We start from the raw sequence: 15,796 nt of genomic DNA on the forward strand, positions 1-15,796 counted from the left end.
TTTATCCATCCTCCCAAACTGCCTGTGGCAACCACCAGGTTGTTCTCTATATTTAAGAGTCTAGTTTTTTGTTTGTCTCTTTTTTTCTCTGTTCGTTTGTTCTGTTTCTTAAAATCCACATGAATGAAATCATGTATTTGTCTCTGAGACAAATTTACTTCTTTCACTTAGCATTATACCCTCCAGATCGATCCATGTTGTTGCAACATCTTCTTTATCCATTCCTCTATGGATGGACACTTGGGCTTCCATATTTTGGCTATTGTAAATAATGCTGCAATAAACATAGGTGTGCATATATCTTGTTGAATTAGTGTTTTCATTTCCTTTGGGTAACTACCCAGTAATTGAATTACTGGATCATATGATGGTTCTATTTTTATTGAGGAACCTCCATACTGTTTTCCACCATGACTGCACCGGCTGGTATTCCCACCAACAGCTCTTTTCTTTCCCCATTCTTGTCAATACTTGTTGTTTATTCTTTAGAGTCTAGCTATTCTAACAGGTGTAAGGTGGTATCTAATTATGGTTTCGATTTGCATTTTCCTGATGATTAGTGATGTTGAACACCTCTTCATGTACTTGTTGGCCATCTGTACGACTTTTTCAGAAAAATGTCTATTCATGTCCTCTGCCCACTTTTAATTGGATTATGTGGTGTTGAACTGTATAATCTTTTTATATATTTTGGTTATTAACCCCTTATTGGATACATCAGTTAAAAATATCTTCTCCCATTCTGTAGGTTGTCTTTTGTTGACGGTTTCCTTTGCTGTGCAAAAGCTTTTTATTTTGGTGTGTGATGTCTTACAATTTTTAATGGGCTTTACACATCTAAAGTCTCTTCCATATTGTTTTAAAGTCCTTATCCTTAGTCTCCTTAATGTCTTACACCAGTGTTTTTCCCTCTGTATAACACACCAAGGTTTCTCTTGTTTAAATCCTATGTCCTTTTTGTCATGTGTTTATCATAAAATAATGTGTATAGGTTTTAAAATAATGAATGTAAATTTTTCCTAGTGTCCATAACTGCCAATTAGCTAAGAATCTTGATTATTTCCATCATGAGGCTAAAATGGATTCTCTTTTGAAATGCACTTTGTGAACATATTTTTCTTTCACTTCCATGGGCTCCACCTTACATATGATAAATTGCAATACTGTGTAGGCCATATAAGCTTTTCTACTCACAGTTTTGCAGAGATTAGTGAAAAATGTACTCAGCAACTGGCTAGAAATTGAATTTCAGTAAGGGAGGAAAAAATGATTATTTAGCAAGTCAACAAAAAATATGTTCTGGGTTCTCATTAGACATTTTTAAAATGTAGTGTTAGCTTGAAAACAAATAAATGAGTCAAGAGGGGAAAACAGAAAATTCTAAACATTAAAAGCCAGAACTCCTTCCTGAGAACATTTTTGTTAATGATAGTTACTAGTCAATTTTTGACTTCTTATAAAGGCTTGGAACATTAGGAAGATAAAGAAAAGTGAATTACTGCCAATAATCTACTACAAATAATTGACTTGACTACATTTCATACAACTGAAGGTCATTGACTATTTTTCTATTTTCTTTGTTCCTAGTTTTCAAATACTGGATGGTTGGTATTGACCTTTAGCTTATCATGTTCTCTATGCCAGAGCCAAGAACAATTCACAGGTATTATTTATTTAGCTAACTGCATCCTTAAAGCTGCCAAAGAGGATCCAGGATGGAACCGATATAGGGTTGCAAGTCCATAAAAGGAATAAAATTAATATTGTACAGAAATGACCTCATGTGTTCTCACAACCTTCATAAAAGTAGATAAAAAGACTATATTAGTCCCATTTTATAAAGAAACTGAAGGAAGATGGAAACAAGTATATTCAACACTTATTAAGTATCTATAACAGCAGAAGCACAGTGCTGAATTTTGGAACATAATTAAGGTGAAGTCCATATCCTTCAAGAAGTCATAATCTAGTGGGCATGGCTGACTGTGAAAAACACAATCATAAAGACATAAAATACAATGAAAGAATAGGGGAGAGAATGACCTCTCTCTCTCTCTTTTTTTTTTTTAAGTTTATTTATTTATTTTGAGAGAGAGAGAAAGAGCATGAATGGGAGAAGGGCAGAGAGAGAGGGGGACAGAGGATCTGAAGCAGGCTCCGCACTGCTGCTCCTCAGCAGCGAGTCTGATGTGGGGCTCAATGTCACCAACCTGTGAGATCATGACCTGAGCTTAAGTCAGACACTCAAGCACCTGAGCCACCCAGGCGCCCAGAGAGAATGACTTCCACTGGCTGTAAGGCTATGAAAGGGTTTTGTAGATATGAAATCTGAGCCAACTCATTGGGAAGAGTGTTCTGCAAAAATGGTGGGATAGCAGAGGATAACATGAGAATTCGTTAGTTACCACATAGAATCTGAGGGCAGGGCAGGGGTATAAGGGAGATGACATGTACAGAGGGTCTGTAGATGTCCTTAAATGCCAACTCCGGTAGCAGTGTTGTGAAAAGTAGGGTGGCAGGGAAGTAATTAGGAGACCATTGCAATGGTTCAGGAAGGAGGTAATGAGGCTTGAACTAAGAAGAAGTAGGAGTGCCAGCCAGTAGTGATAGCAGTAGACTCTATGTAATTTGGCAAGTGGGTGGGTGTGGACCATGAAGGAGGAGGAGGAGTTGAAGATGATTCTAAGGCATTAATTTGAAACAGTGAACATATTACATTTGAGCTACCTTGAGCCACAGAGAAGGGAATTTCCATCAGGAAGGTGGAAGTGTGGGTCTAGAGATCAGGACAGATACGGAAATCACAGGCATGTGATGGCTGAATACACATGAGTGGAAGAAATCACCAAAGGATAGTGTACAAAGAGAAAAAAAGACAAAAAGAAAACCTTAAAATGCAGGGAACACCAGCGTTTTAAGAAAGAGAGGAGTGAAGAGTCATTGGTGTCACATGAATGGCCGGTCTGAAAGCCAAGCATATGATGCAAAGTGATCAAAATCAACAAAAGTTTCCAGAGATACAGCTGAACGCTGCTGAGGGGATCAGCAGGCGATTTCCTGTGGTCACAGAGATCATATCCGCACCTAAACTCTGCACCTACCTACTCAATTATCACACAAGAAATACAATGTGGTTTTTCAAGAGGAACCCACTCATTTTACCAATAGTTAATGTGGGACTCAGTGATCAAAATAAATTGCAAGTTCCAATTTCCTTCATTAAATTTTCTTTCAAGCTCACTACTCTCCTTACATTGAGGTTTTTAGAGAACTATTATTAATCAAGTACGTGCTCTCTTTAATCCTTGTGGATGTGGTTACATGCAAGGACTCCTGAGTCACAGAGGTTTGTTGGGTGTCTAATCCAGCAGTGTAACGAGGACTTGTTACCTAACCTCTTCAGACTCGGTTTCCTCATTTGCAAAATGGGAATGGTGATACTTACTTGTGAGAGTTGAGAAGAGTGCATGAGAGAACGTGCAAGCAAAACTCAGCACGTGGCATCAAAGGTCAACTCACTTTTGCTGTTACTGTTTTGTACTTTCTCTCGGGGCAGAGGCTACCCCAACACTACTTCCGAAAGCGGGTAGCACCGAGCTGGGGACGTGTGAGCCTCATCCGGCCAGCCCTCCGGGAAGCGTCAAGCGCAGGAAGAGGGATAAACAGCTGACAGGTTCCCCAGGACTCGTAAGCCTACAGCCCCGGAGGTAGGACAGGCTGCAAGACGCCGCTGGAAGCGGGATCCTAGTCACCGCCTGTGACCCTCGGACGACCACACATCCCAGAGTGCAGCGCGCCCACCCAGGGTGGAAATTTAGCCAGGCGGAGTCTGATTGCTAGCCCGCCGGGGAAAGCAGCGCACGCTGGGACTTGTAGTCTTCGAGTCGCAAGTTCGCGGGTCGGAGGAGGGCGGAAGCCAGAGGTCCCGCCTTTTGTCCACGTCTCACTTCTCCCGGCCAATGCCCTCTCCTGTCCCCGGAGCCAGCCCCTCTCCGATCTGGTCCCCATTGGTCCTGAGCCTCAACGCCCCGGGCCCTACCCGGAAGTAACGTTGGGGGAGGCGGTTTCCTAGACTACGACACCGGAAAGCTGGGGGAGGCGCTCCGGGCTGCTAAGGGCGGAGGGCGGTGGCAGCGCTGGCGCTGGGGACCGGCTCGGCGGTTTCGGGAAGCATTTCGGCTACGGCTACCGCTTGCGTTGCTCCGCATCCCGCCCTCGGCACGGCTCGCAGCCCCCTTGCCACCCGCGTCCGGCAATGTGTCCCACCGGCCGGGCGTAGCCGCTGCGCGTGCGCGGAACCGCAGGGCCATGAGCGAAGCCGGCGGCGGCCGGGGCTGTGGGTCCTCGGTCCCCCAGCGAGCGCCATGGAGCCTGGTAGCGGCGACGGCCGCCTTCTGCCTGGTGTCGGCCACGTCTGTGTGGACGGCGGGGGCCGCGCCCATGAGTAGGGAAGAGAGACAGAAGCTTGGGTAAGGGTGCCTGGAAGCCTGGGGTGGGTTTCCTCAGGAGGTGGACCACAGGCGAGGTGCCTGTCATTGCGACCCGGGCGTGCAGTGGCCTCTCCTGTCGCGATTGGAACGGTTGCCCCGCGAGGACCCTGGCGGGGAGGACAGGGTCCGGGAAGGTGGGGATCGTCGCCCGCAGTGCGACCTCGAGGGACCATCGGGGTGTCGCCTGGGCCGTCGGTGACATGTGCAGCCTCCTTGAGGCCATCCGTGGTGTGTCAACGCAGCTGCCATGTCAATGTCCCGTGAAGGGGGCTACAGCTCGTGCCACTACGCGCCAGAGTCCTGTGGTTGTCTTTCGTCGGAGACGTGGTTAGATTCTCGCACAAGTGAGCTCCCAGCTGGGAAAATGTTGCTGATCTCACAGTAGTTAAGGAAATAGTCTTTACACCTGTTACGGAAAAGGGGGCGTACGTTGAAATTTGAACTTTACACATTTACCATTTCCTTGCAGTGTTTTGTTGCACTGCACTTTCTAATAGAACAATATTTGATGGTATTACTTAGAAGCCTCAGTTCATTATACCCGTTCCCTTTGTTCAAAGTAGTCTTATCAGTCTTGAGAGTGTGATAAAATTATCAGTTATATATACAGCATTTAATTGGGCATCACTATTCCTAATATATGCTAGGTCCCACAAATTAATAAGAAAAAGCCAAGAACCAGTAAGAAGATGGGCAAAGGGTGTGAAGAGTTAATTCACACAAGAGGAAATGCAAATGATCAATAAACATGAAAAGTTACTCAACCTCTTAAATGTGACAGATGGCAGATTAAAGCAATGAGACAGCTCTTTTTTGCCATCAGATTAGTACAAAACACAGGTACTAACTAATTGAGGTGTGAGAAAAGACTTGGTGGGAGTGTAAATTTGCTGTAACTTATTGACAGTATCTCCTAAAATTTAAATTGTATCTACTCTTTGATTCATTAATCTCATCTCAGGGAATCTATCCTACAGAAATAAAAGCACTCTTGATGTAGAGATAGGTATACAGGGATGTGCATTTTTAAAGACTGGAACTGTTTCTTGGAGCATCTGTATTATGGAGTAATATTCAGATATTATGGAGGAGGTAGAAGGCCATCCAGGATATATTCCCAAGACAAAAATGCAAGTTGTAGAATAATATGTATAGTACCATCCTATGTTCTTTTAAATGCAGAATAGAAATTGTCAAAGCTCAGAAAAACATGGAAAGATGATTACCCCTGGGATTAGGATGGAGGTGAGATGGAACCATCAGTTTTATTTTATATACGTACTTCCTTATTGTTTAAATCATTGCAAGAGTATTAGTTTCCTAGACAACGATTAAGAAGTAAGAAAACAAAAGATGCTTGATGGAAAAAAAAAGTATCAGCTACCAAAACAAAAATATCAGGGAATTCTCTTTAAAAAAATTTTTTTTTCAAAGTTTATTTTTGAGAGAGAGAGAGAGAGAGAGAGAGACAGAGTGCGAGTGGGGGAGGGGCAGAGAGAGAGGGAGACACAGAATCTGAAGCAGGCTCCAGCCTCCATGCTGTCAGTACAGAGCCCGATATGGGCCCGGAACCCACAAACAGTGAAATCATGACCTGAGCCGAAGTTGGATGGCCAACCGCCTGAGCCACCCAGGCGCCCCAGTAAACCCTTAATAAGTATCTTACATTTTCTCTCTTTATGAATTTAATGTATCCTCGATAACTGTTTTAATGAATGCCCTGCTCTGTGCCAGGTTCTTTACATCTCTGTAATCCTCCCTGTTTCTTAATGAGGTGAATGTGATTCCCATGGTGCAGATGAGGAAATTGAGACTCAAGGTCAACTTGTTCAAAATCAGAGTTAGTAAATGGTGGAACCAGTATTCAGACCCAGATCTGTGTGACTTCAGAGACGTTCTGTCCACTGTGTTGCACTTCATAAGATTTGGAAAGAGAAGCTTAAGTCTGTTAAGGATAGAACGTATCTTATTTGATCACCACTCCCTTTTCTCTTTTTTTGTTAAAAATTTTTATTTGAAGAAGAGTCATTAGTTAAGTCATTTGTTGACCAAAATTAATTTTTAACTGGAAGAATCCAACCAAAGTGGCTTGGAATTTCAGCTCCAATTTTGAGAGTAAGAATCTGGAGCTATAAACCGCAAATACATAATTGCTTGATTGCTTTCCCCTCTGGGAATTTTCGGGAACCTGAACTCTGATTCATTAGGTTTACCTGTATGATTTTTTTTTTTAAAGCCCAAATAATGATTTATGATAAAAAGCATAAAATGCCCCACCCTTTTTCCTATCCTACCAAGCCAAACTGATGATACAGACTGGAATTATCACTAATAGTAAAGAGTTGCTCAATTGCTTACAGTTTATGGAATTTTTACTTGGTCATATGTAGTCTTATCCTTCCTGGAATATTGTTTTTTGTTTTTGTGATTTAAATATTACAGCAGTTGTTAATGTTCTCTTTTCATTAAAAAGAAAAAGTATAAATGCAGTTTCTATAGCACCTTGGCAGGCAGTGGAATTTTAGATAAAGCTGACTTACAAAAATTATTTTAAAGCGAAGAAAAAGACATAATGTTTGAACTATGGATCTGATTTCCAACATATTTTTATTCACTTGTTGAATAGATATAAAACCATCTTAGAGACATTTTTTTTTCTGTTGAGTATAGTTATCTACCATTCTGTATTTAAATATGACTTTGTAGACTTACGTGTTTAAGTAGGAGAGAGCACTGAACTGGATATTAAGTATCTCCACTTTGAAGTATGTGTTGTGAAATCTGATGATCATGTACTGCATAAATGTAAGGGTTGGAAAATAACACGTTCTCATATGCAGTCGTGATTTATTCGTAATCATGAAAATCAAGGGCTTACGAAGTTTGGGTTACCGAGTTACAGTTTATGTTATCTATAACGTGTGTGTGTGGGCAGTGCCATTGCCAGTTAAAGGAATTTGTACCTCTTGACAATAATCTTGTATTGATTCCACTTCGGTGAAAGAAAGAAGGATTTCCTTATTCCATTTGTTGATATCAGTGCTTGAAAAGAAAATCTTAACATTGTTTTTGGTTGTTTATTAGCTAATTTGAGAGATCTTTATCATTTGTAATATAATAAAGAAATGTATGGAAGAATTCTTTAAGATACTCCATAGTTTTCTGAGATAACTTGGTCCATATTCTGTCATACATATAAACACATACAGAATTAATGTTTTAGCAAAGTGATAAGATCTTGTTTTAAATGATGGTTTTAAAATGATTATTCATAAAAAGTTTGCCAGGCCTTATTCAGTTTATAAGTTTTGAGTGTGCTTGGTTTTGCTGGCCATTATAGCCAGGATCTGGAAATTAGTTCTGTTCTGTCTGCTAGCTTTATTATTACCAGTGTTTCATTATCCATGGTTACAGTTTTTAAAATGAGAATTTCAACATAACAGGAAGTAAAATAAAATTATACCCAGCCATTTTCTCTAACACTTTCTTCAGTTCTTGCTATTAGTGATTGGAACTTTGGGAATAATAGCATTAATAAAAGATTACCGAATTATTTTTCCTTTGCTAATTATTTAGATATTTGGCTTTGTCAAACCATAACATTAAATGTAGAACAAGGCCAGCCGGGTGGCTCAGTTGGTTAAGCGTCTGACTTTTGATTTCAGCTCGGGTCATGATTTCACAGTCCTGAGGGACCGTGAGATCGAGCCCTGAATCAGGCTCTATGCTAGGCTGGGCCTGTAGCCTGCTGAAGATTCTCTCTCCCACTCTTTTTGCCCCTCACTTGTTTGTGTGTGCGCTTTGTGTGCTTTCCTGCTCTCTCTCAAACAAACAAACAAACGTAAAACATTTGTAATTTTTTGTATAGTTATCAAGACCCCAAACTTGAAAGTGTTTAATTGAAAGACTAGTTAGTTGGCCGAGACAGTACAGATTTTGACTTAGTAAATCTGATGTGGGGATCAGATATCTCCATTTTAAACAGTCATCTTGGGGATTTTAAGACACAGAGATAGCCAAAACACACAAATTTCTTTTTGAGGATTATTTTTCTCATTTATTTTTTTGATGTTTATTTTTTGAGAGAGAGAGAGAGAGAGAGACAGAACAAGCAGGGGAAGGCAGAAGGAGACAGAGGATCAGAAGCAGGCTCTGTGCGGGCGCCTGGGTGGCGCAGTCGGTTAAGCGTCCAACTTCAGCCAGGTCACGATCTTGCGGTCTGTGAGTTCGAGCCCCACGTCAGGCTCTGGGCTGATGGCTCGGAGCCTGGAGCCTGTTTCCGATTCTGTGTCTCCCTCTCTCTCTGCCCCTCCCCCGTTCATGCTCTGTCTCTCTCTGTCCCAAAAATAAATAAAAACGTTGAAAAAAAAAATTAAAAAAAAAAAAAAAAAAGAAGCAGGCTCTGTGCTATCCAGCTGTCAGTGCACAGCCCGATATGGGGCTCAAATTCACGAACCTTGAGACCATGACCTGAGCTGAAGTAGGATGCTTAACTGACTGAGCCACCCATGCGCCCCTATTTTTCTCATTTTAGAGATGAATATTATTTATTTGACTTTTTGACAGTTTTTTAAAAGAGCAGAGAGTACATCGTAAAATCATAAAATTGGTCTTTTGAAAGTGTGAACAAATATGTATTAATAAATATGTATTAAAGTAAGCATTAGTGATTTTATTTAAAAGGGAAAGTAGAAGCTGTTAGAGTACTGTTATTTCATATCCTTACACACCCACCTCTCTCTTGCTAGAGTATATATACTCTATATAAGCAATAAATTGTAACAATTCTTTTGGAGGTCTCCAGCAATATTCTTCCTTTTAAGACAGATATGTTAAATAATTTTTTTAAGAGGTAATTGTTTTTCAGCATCAGACTTCCTTCTCTGTGCACGGCATCCATCATTTATCAGTTTTCTTAGGGAACATAAGGTAAATTTTACATAAATTGCTAGGAATAGTAAGTTTGGCCTAGCCCTGTGTGTTTCATGAAAGCTTGTCTGTTCACACTGATTATTTCTTGACTCTGTTTATGTCTTTTTCTAACTATTTTTTTCTTTTGTTTTTTAATTGGTGCACGTGTATGAAGGAGCTGTAGCTTTTTGAAAAACAGTAAATAGAATGTTCTTAACTTTTTTCTATTTCTGCTCTTTTAAAATTAGGAATCAAGTACTGGAAATGTTTGATCATGCTTATGGTAACTATATGGTAAGTAAAAGGCTTATCTTGACATAATTTATGTGAGCAGATGGTTGTATCAGCACAGTCACCTGGGAATTTTGAAACCTGAATTAATAGCACATTATTTTAAAGGAAGTTTTTAAAAAACAGTGCAAGCAGAGGTTAACAGAGTATTCCTGATAATTGGTTCTTAAAGGACCAGTTTATTAAATAGGTAAAAATTGAATTAGATTATGAAACTTTGTACTTAGGTTGTTTCCTTTGGTACTATCAACAGTGTTTATTGAGTGGTTTATATAGCTAGATACTGTGGATGTACATGAGTAAGATGTTCTCTCTGGCCTTCAGGGAAATTATTCTCTTAATTAAAAAAAAAAAGCTGCAACATTACTTTATTACTCTGAAGAAAACCGTTGCTTAAAAGAGACAGAATATGACCTAGTTTCTGTCCAAATTTGTCTTCATAGTGGTCTTTGAATATATTTTGCTTTTCAGATACACTGTAAATGTCTTAGTGTTCACTGGGGTTGAAATAGTTTCAGTTTTGCAAGATGAAAAAGTTATGGAAATCTGTTGCTCAACAGTGAATATACTTAATGGTACTGAACTTAAAAATGGTAAATTTTGTGTTACATGGTTTTTTTCTTTTTACCACAATTAAAAATTTAAGGGACGCCTGGGTGGCTCAGTTGGTTAAGCGTCCGACTTCGGCTCAGGTCGTGGTCTTGCAGTTTGTGAGTTTGAGCCCTGCGTCAGGCTCTGTGCTGACAGCTTGCTCACAGCCTGGAGCCTGCTCTGGATTCTGTCTCCCTTTCTCTCTGCCCCTGCCCCACTCACACTCTGTCTCTCTCAAAAATAAATAAATATTTTTTAAAAATGAAAAAGAGAAAAAAATTAATACCCAGGTGCTTGGGTGGCTCAATCAGTTTAGCATCCGACTTTTGATTTCAGCTCGGGTCGTGCTCCCATGGTTGTGGGATCGAGCCCTACATCAGGCTCTGTACAGAGCATGAAGCCTGCTTAAGATTCTGCCCCTCTCCCCTGCTCATGCTCTTTCTCTCTCTTAAAAAAAAAAAAAAAATGAATCCCCACACAGTACAGGGGAGCCATTTGGGGGACAGTAGGGCTGAGGGGGTTGTAACTGCCCCCCTACTTCTCCGTTCCTCTTTCCCCTTAATACAATGATCTCAGACTCCAGGGAAAAAGTGTTTAATTTCTAAAAAGATGAACTAGCAGGGCAAATTTGAGAGTTGAAAGAACATTTTCTGGGTAAATGTGTGTCATTTTGAAAAGAGTAATCAAATTATTCTGAGAATACTTATGACTTTGTTTTTACGTTTTAAAATATGCTAGCAGATTTTCTTTTAACATGAAGGCCTATGAAATATAGTTGGGAAAAGTTTGGCAAAGAACTCATTTTGATTCTGCTTTAAGTATTTTACAACTGATTCTGTGAATCCATTTTTACATTATATATTACCCAAATATCTTCATATATTAACATCTTTATAAACATCTAAGTACATACATACTTTATGCATTTTTGTATTGTTTCAGCATGTTTTATATTTGATACTTCCTGTTCCTTTCTATAGTGCACATTTAAAAAAATTTTTTTTTAATTTTTTTTTTTTAAATGTTTATCTTTGAGACAGAGGGAGACAGAGCACAAGTGGGGGAGGGCAGAGAGAGAGAGGGAGACACAGAATCTGAAACAGGCTCCAGGCTCTGAGCTGTCAGCACAGAGCCCAATGCGGGGCTCGAACCCACGAACCGTGAGATCATGACCTGAGCTGAAGTCAACGCTTAACCAACTAAGCCACCCAGGCACCCCACATTTTAAAAGGTTTTTAGAAAATAATGGTAATGAAGTTTCGGGTATTTTTGCAATATTGAAAACACAGTTTTAAATTCATATCTAAAGCTCTTGGCCATTTCCTTAATATTTCTTTCAAAATTATTTCTCTCTGGTTAATTCTGTTTGAGCCAAGCATAATTTAAAAAAGCTAGGCTAATAGTTTTGAGGTGGTCAAACGGACCCATGCTATACCCTGAAACCTTAGTCATCTCATAAATGCATACTTTTGGTTCCAAAGTTGAATAGCTGGATCAATTCAGTACATTTCTTGTTTAGAGTTTGTTTGTTTGTTTATTTTATTTTTGAGAGAGAGCAGAGTGTGAGTGGGGGAGGGCAGAGAGAGAGGGAGACACAGAATCCGAAGCAGGCTCCAGGCTCTAAACTGTCAGCACAGAGCCCAACGCAGGGTTCAAACTCATGAACCGTGAGATCATAACCTGAGCTGAAGTCTGACTGAGCCATCCAGGTGCCCCAGTTTAGTACATTTCACTGTGAAGAGGATCCTGTCTTTGTAAATCACAGTATCTTTAATGTCTCTTATTAGGTAAATGGCAGAAAGTTTTATCAATACATTTTTTCCTATTATAGAATGCACCGTAGTAAGTGGGTTTATAACAAAGCAGACACTGAGAACAGCTCTCAGAGGACGTCCTGGTGTAGTTCCTATTTATTGGATCCTAACTGGGAAACTTTGGTATACCTGCCTACTTATAAGATCTAAAGGAGAGGGATTTCAACCCCAAAGATGGGGAACTCCTGGAATTAACACTGTCTTCCATTTTTCTGGTGGATCCACACCCATCTGCAATCTACCGCAATAGATATTTTTATCATTTATTTATTTATTTCTCCGTTTATTTATTTCAAGAGAGACAGAGAGAGCAGGAGAGGGACAGAGAGAGAGGGAGAGAGAGATCTGAGGCATGGATCCAAGCCCTATGCGGGGCTTGAACTCGCGAACCATGAGATCATGACCTGAGCCAAAACCAAGAGTCGGACACTTAACAGACTGAGCCATCCAGGTGCCCCTGCAATAGATATTTTTAAACGTTCAACTCTTTTACAACATGAGTGACTTTTGTAATGTACTTATGCTCAGTTTATGTGAAATTTGTAACATAAGATTTGGTCTAGAATTCTCACTTCCCCTTTTCAAGTTCTGAGCTAACCTGAAACAGTTCTAAAATATTAAATAGAGACCAGGTGCTCTATATTGTTATTTGAAGTCAGTTGAAAATTTTTTCCAGTTATTGTACTCAAACAGTATTAGCTTGCTGTAGAGCAAAAGTATATAGATTTTGGAATTAGACGGATTTGAGTTCTAATTCTTTCCTGGCTAGTTAACAGCTGGGACCCTAAACAGATCATTTAACCCTCTGAGCAATGTCTTCCTATGTAGCTTGTAAGATGGTTGAGAACAGGGATCATTTTAATATGATTAATATTATTAATAATATGATTTTAATGAATTTTTAATAAATTCATCTTTTATAGGTCTTGTGCCTAAAATCATGCCTGGTACACAAATGCTTACTTAATTAATTTTTTTAAAGAACTGAATTGTATTCTTGTCAAGATGTAATCAAATAGTGGGGTTTTTTGTATTTGATTATTATGATATATCTTTGCCTCATAAATTCAAAGAAATCATTTAACAAGCTTCATTAAAGATATGAGTTTATGGTGAATTTGGGGATCTAGAAGTTTACTTCTTTTGTTGTAGTTAGTTGCCTACTATGCCGAAATATAAAATGCCTGGCACATAGTGGACTGTTAATAAGTGTTGAAATCTTTTCATTTCTCACTAGTCCTCCTTAATATTACTCTCCATTCTAGTGCACGTTTAGAGCAATTCCTTTTAACTTCCTTAGTTCGTAGGAAAACAGTATTTTCCAAAGAATACAATATAAAGAGCAAGTGAGAAGTCTGGAAATGGGACAGGACACCCTAAGGTAGCTGTGTCACCTGCCAGCTGGGTTGCAATGAGACAGTTAACTAATCTCCCTGAGCCTGTTTTCCTCATCTCTCTCCAGTGGTTATTGCCTGCCCCACACTGACATTGTAAGGATTAAACAAGTTAATGTCATTCAAGTGCATAGAACTAGTGTCAGGCAAATAGGAAGCCCTGTATAAGAGTTTGCTGTTATTATTACTAATACTATCATTATCCATTCTCTGCCTGAGATTGAAATTGCCCTCCTAAACTTCATCTAGATTCTAAACTCGTTCCTCAGATTGTGATTAGAACTTCTTTAAAACACACATTCTTTTCTGTTCTAGGCATGTACCCTTTGAGCTTATTTTTTTCCTTTCCTTGTTTTTGTTTTTGTTTTTGTTTTTGGATTCCCCAAGTTCTGCAAATGTTATTTTTCAATAGCAGTGCCCCGCCAGCTTTAGGTAGGGCAATACAACTCTGCCATCTTTTGTTATATCCAGGCATTTTCTGATTTTAAATATTTTAAAACCAAAATATTTTATCAATATTGGTTTAATATTAATATAATAACAACTATGTTTGACGTATCTCTAGTCCCAATCAGACTGCAGTTCATCCACAATAAATTGCACAGATGGCTTTCTTTTCCCCCCAAATAACATGAAATTTGATGTTTGTTTTGGCAGTTCTTGTGTGGCCTAATTTAACCTCAGACCATAGCCACTCTAGCACTTCTGTTAGTATGTTTTTAGTATTTGTGCTGAGGTTAGTTTGCAGATTAAGTTAGACAACAAAATGACATGTATTTAGGCCACCAAATGTAGAACCGTTTTGGATCTGAGCTCTTTGACCTGATATTTGTCTCCTGAGGTTTTTCCTGTTACTGTAGACAACTCAAACTGTTACAAGTTGTAAAAAAAAAACAAAACAAAAAAAAACCTGTACTTTGGTAGAGCCCTAAACATTACAAATAAACTTTAAAAGAGTTGGTAAGAACAGTTTCTTGTAACTCAGTGGAATCATACCTAATAACCACTTTTAAGCTTGATTTTGTGAGAGCACGGTTCAAAGAAACAGTAGATTAGTCCTTATCATTGGAACCAAAGGAACTGTTTTAAAGCACAACTTCCTTAAAAATTTCTAGATTTGTGTAAGTTTTCTTAGAATTACTTTTTCCCCTAATACTACTTTCTTTAAACATTTTTTATTGTGGTAAAAAGTATCATAAAATTCACCATATTAACCATTTTTAAGTGAACATTTCTATGGCATGAAGTATATTCAGCATGTTGTGTAACCATTACTATCTGTTTCCAGAACGTCTTCATGTTCCACATTGGAAACTCTGTACCCGATGTTTTCTTTTTGATAGTTTGCTCATCAAAAAGAGTAATTCTGTAAATAAAGTGCTTTTTGAAAAGCAGTGCTAATGGCTGGGAGGAGGTAAGTTAGGAGCTTAAATGTGCCTTTTTTGTGTGTAGAGGAGTGTGGGACTACCTTTTTGTTAACCAGTGTTCCTTGGTCTGTACTTCTAGAGCATCCTAAAACTGCCAAAATGACAAATTCTGTAGTGTTCTCTTGTGATATTTTATCATGACACTCTGACTTTAACTCGGTAGAACACAGGGTTTTTTTGTTTGTTTGTTTAGTTAGGTATAATTTATAGACAAAAATCTTTAAGTGCACAATTCTGAGTTTTGACAGTTGTATACATTTGTTTAATGACCACCACAGTCATGACATATGACATTTTGGTCACAAAGCTTCCTCGTGTTAACAGTGAGTTCCTTTTCCACACCTCTGACCTCCAGCAACCCCTGTGATCTGCTTTCGGCACAACAGTTTTTCCTCTTTAGGAGTTCATATAAATGGCATCGTATAGAATATAGTCTTTTGATTCAGATTTCTTTTGTTTAACATGATGCTTTTGAGATTTTATCTATGTTGTTGGATATACCATAGTTCTATTTGTTGCTTAACCGTAGTTCCTATTTGTTGCTTAATAGTATTCAGTTGACTTGATAGAACACATTTGTTTATCTACTCACCAATTGATAAATAAGTATTAGGCTTGTTTCTGGTGTTTGGCTACTATTAAAAAGACTGCTGTGAAAATTTGCTATGCATGCAAATTTTTATAAGGACATATATTTTCATATATTTCCCAACTAGGAACGGGATTGCTAAGTTATATGAGAATACGTTTAACTTAATAAGGACTGCAGGGGTGCCTGGGTAGTTTGGTTGGTTAAGCATCCAACTGTTCTTTTCGGTTCAGGTCACGAGCTCATGGTTTGTGAGTTCGAGTCCTGCATCAGGCTCTATGCTGGCAGT

At 39.1% G+C, this 15,796-nt stretch overlaps 1 protein-coding gene across 10 annotated transcripts in view; it reads left to right on the forward strand.

The window, feature by feature from the left end:
- Positions 1-4,070: 4,070 nt before the first annotated feature.
- The window catches only part of EDEM3 (ER degradation enhancing alpha-mannosidase like protein 3), an 80,192-nt gene continuing 68,466 nt past the window's right edge, over positions 4,071-15,796 (forward strand). For 5 of the 10 annotated variants that reach the window (XM_019821730.3, XM_019821731.3, XM_019821732.3 and 2 more), the window contains exons 1-2: positions 4,071-4,469; positions 9,650-9,695. In XM_019821730.3, coding sequence (XP_019677289.1) covers positions 4,309-4,469; positions 9,650-9,695 — 207 coding nt within the window. In that variant the 5' untranslated portion in view covers positions 4,071-4,308. The remainder of the gene's footprint in view (positions 4,470-9,649; positions 9,696-15,796) is intronic. The other 5 variants (XM_019821735.3, XM_011291003.4, XM_011291002.4 and 2 more) reach the window with 2 other exon arrangements.

This window comes from Felis catus, chromosome F1 (genome assembly GCF_018350175.1).
Source record: "Felis catus isolate Fca126 chromosome F1, F.catus_Fca126_mat1.0, whole genome shotgun sequence".
NCBI classification, from domain to species: domain Eukaryota; kingdom Metazoa; phylum Chordata; class Mammalia; order Carnivora; family Felidae; genus Felis; species Felis catus.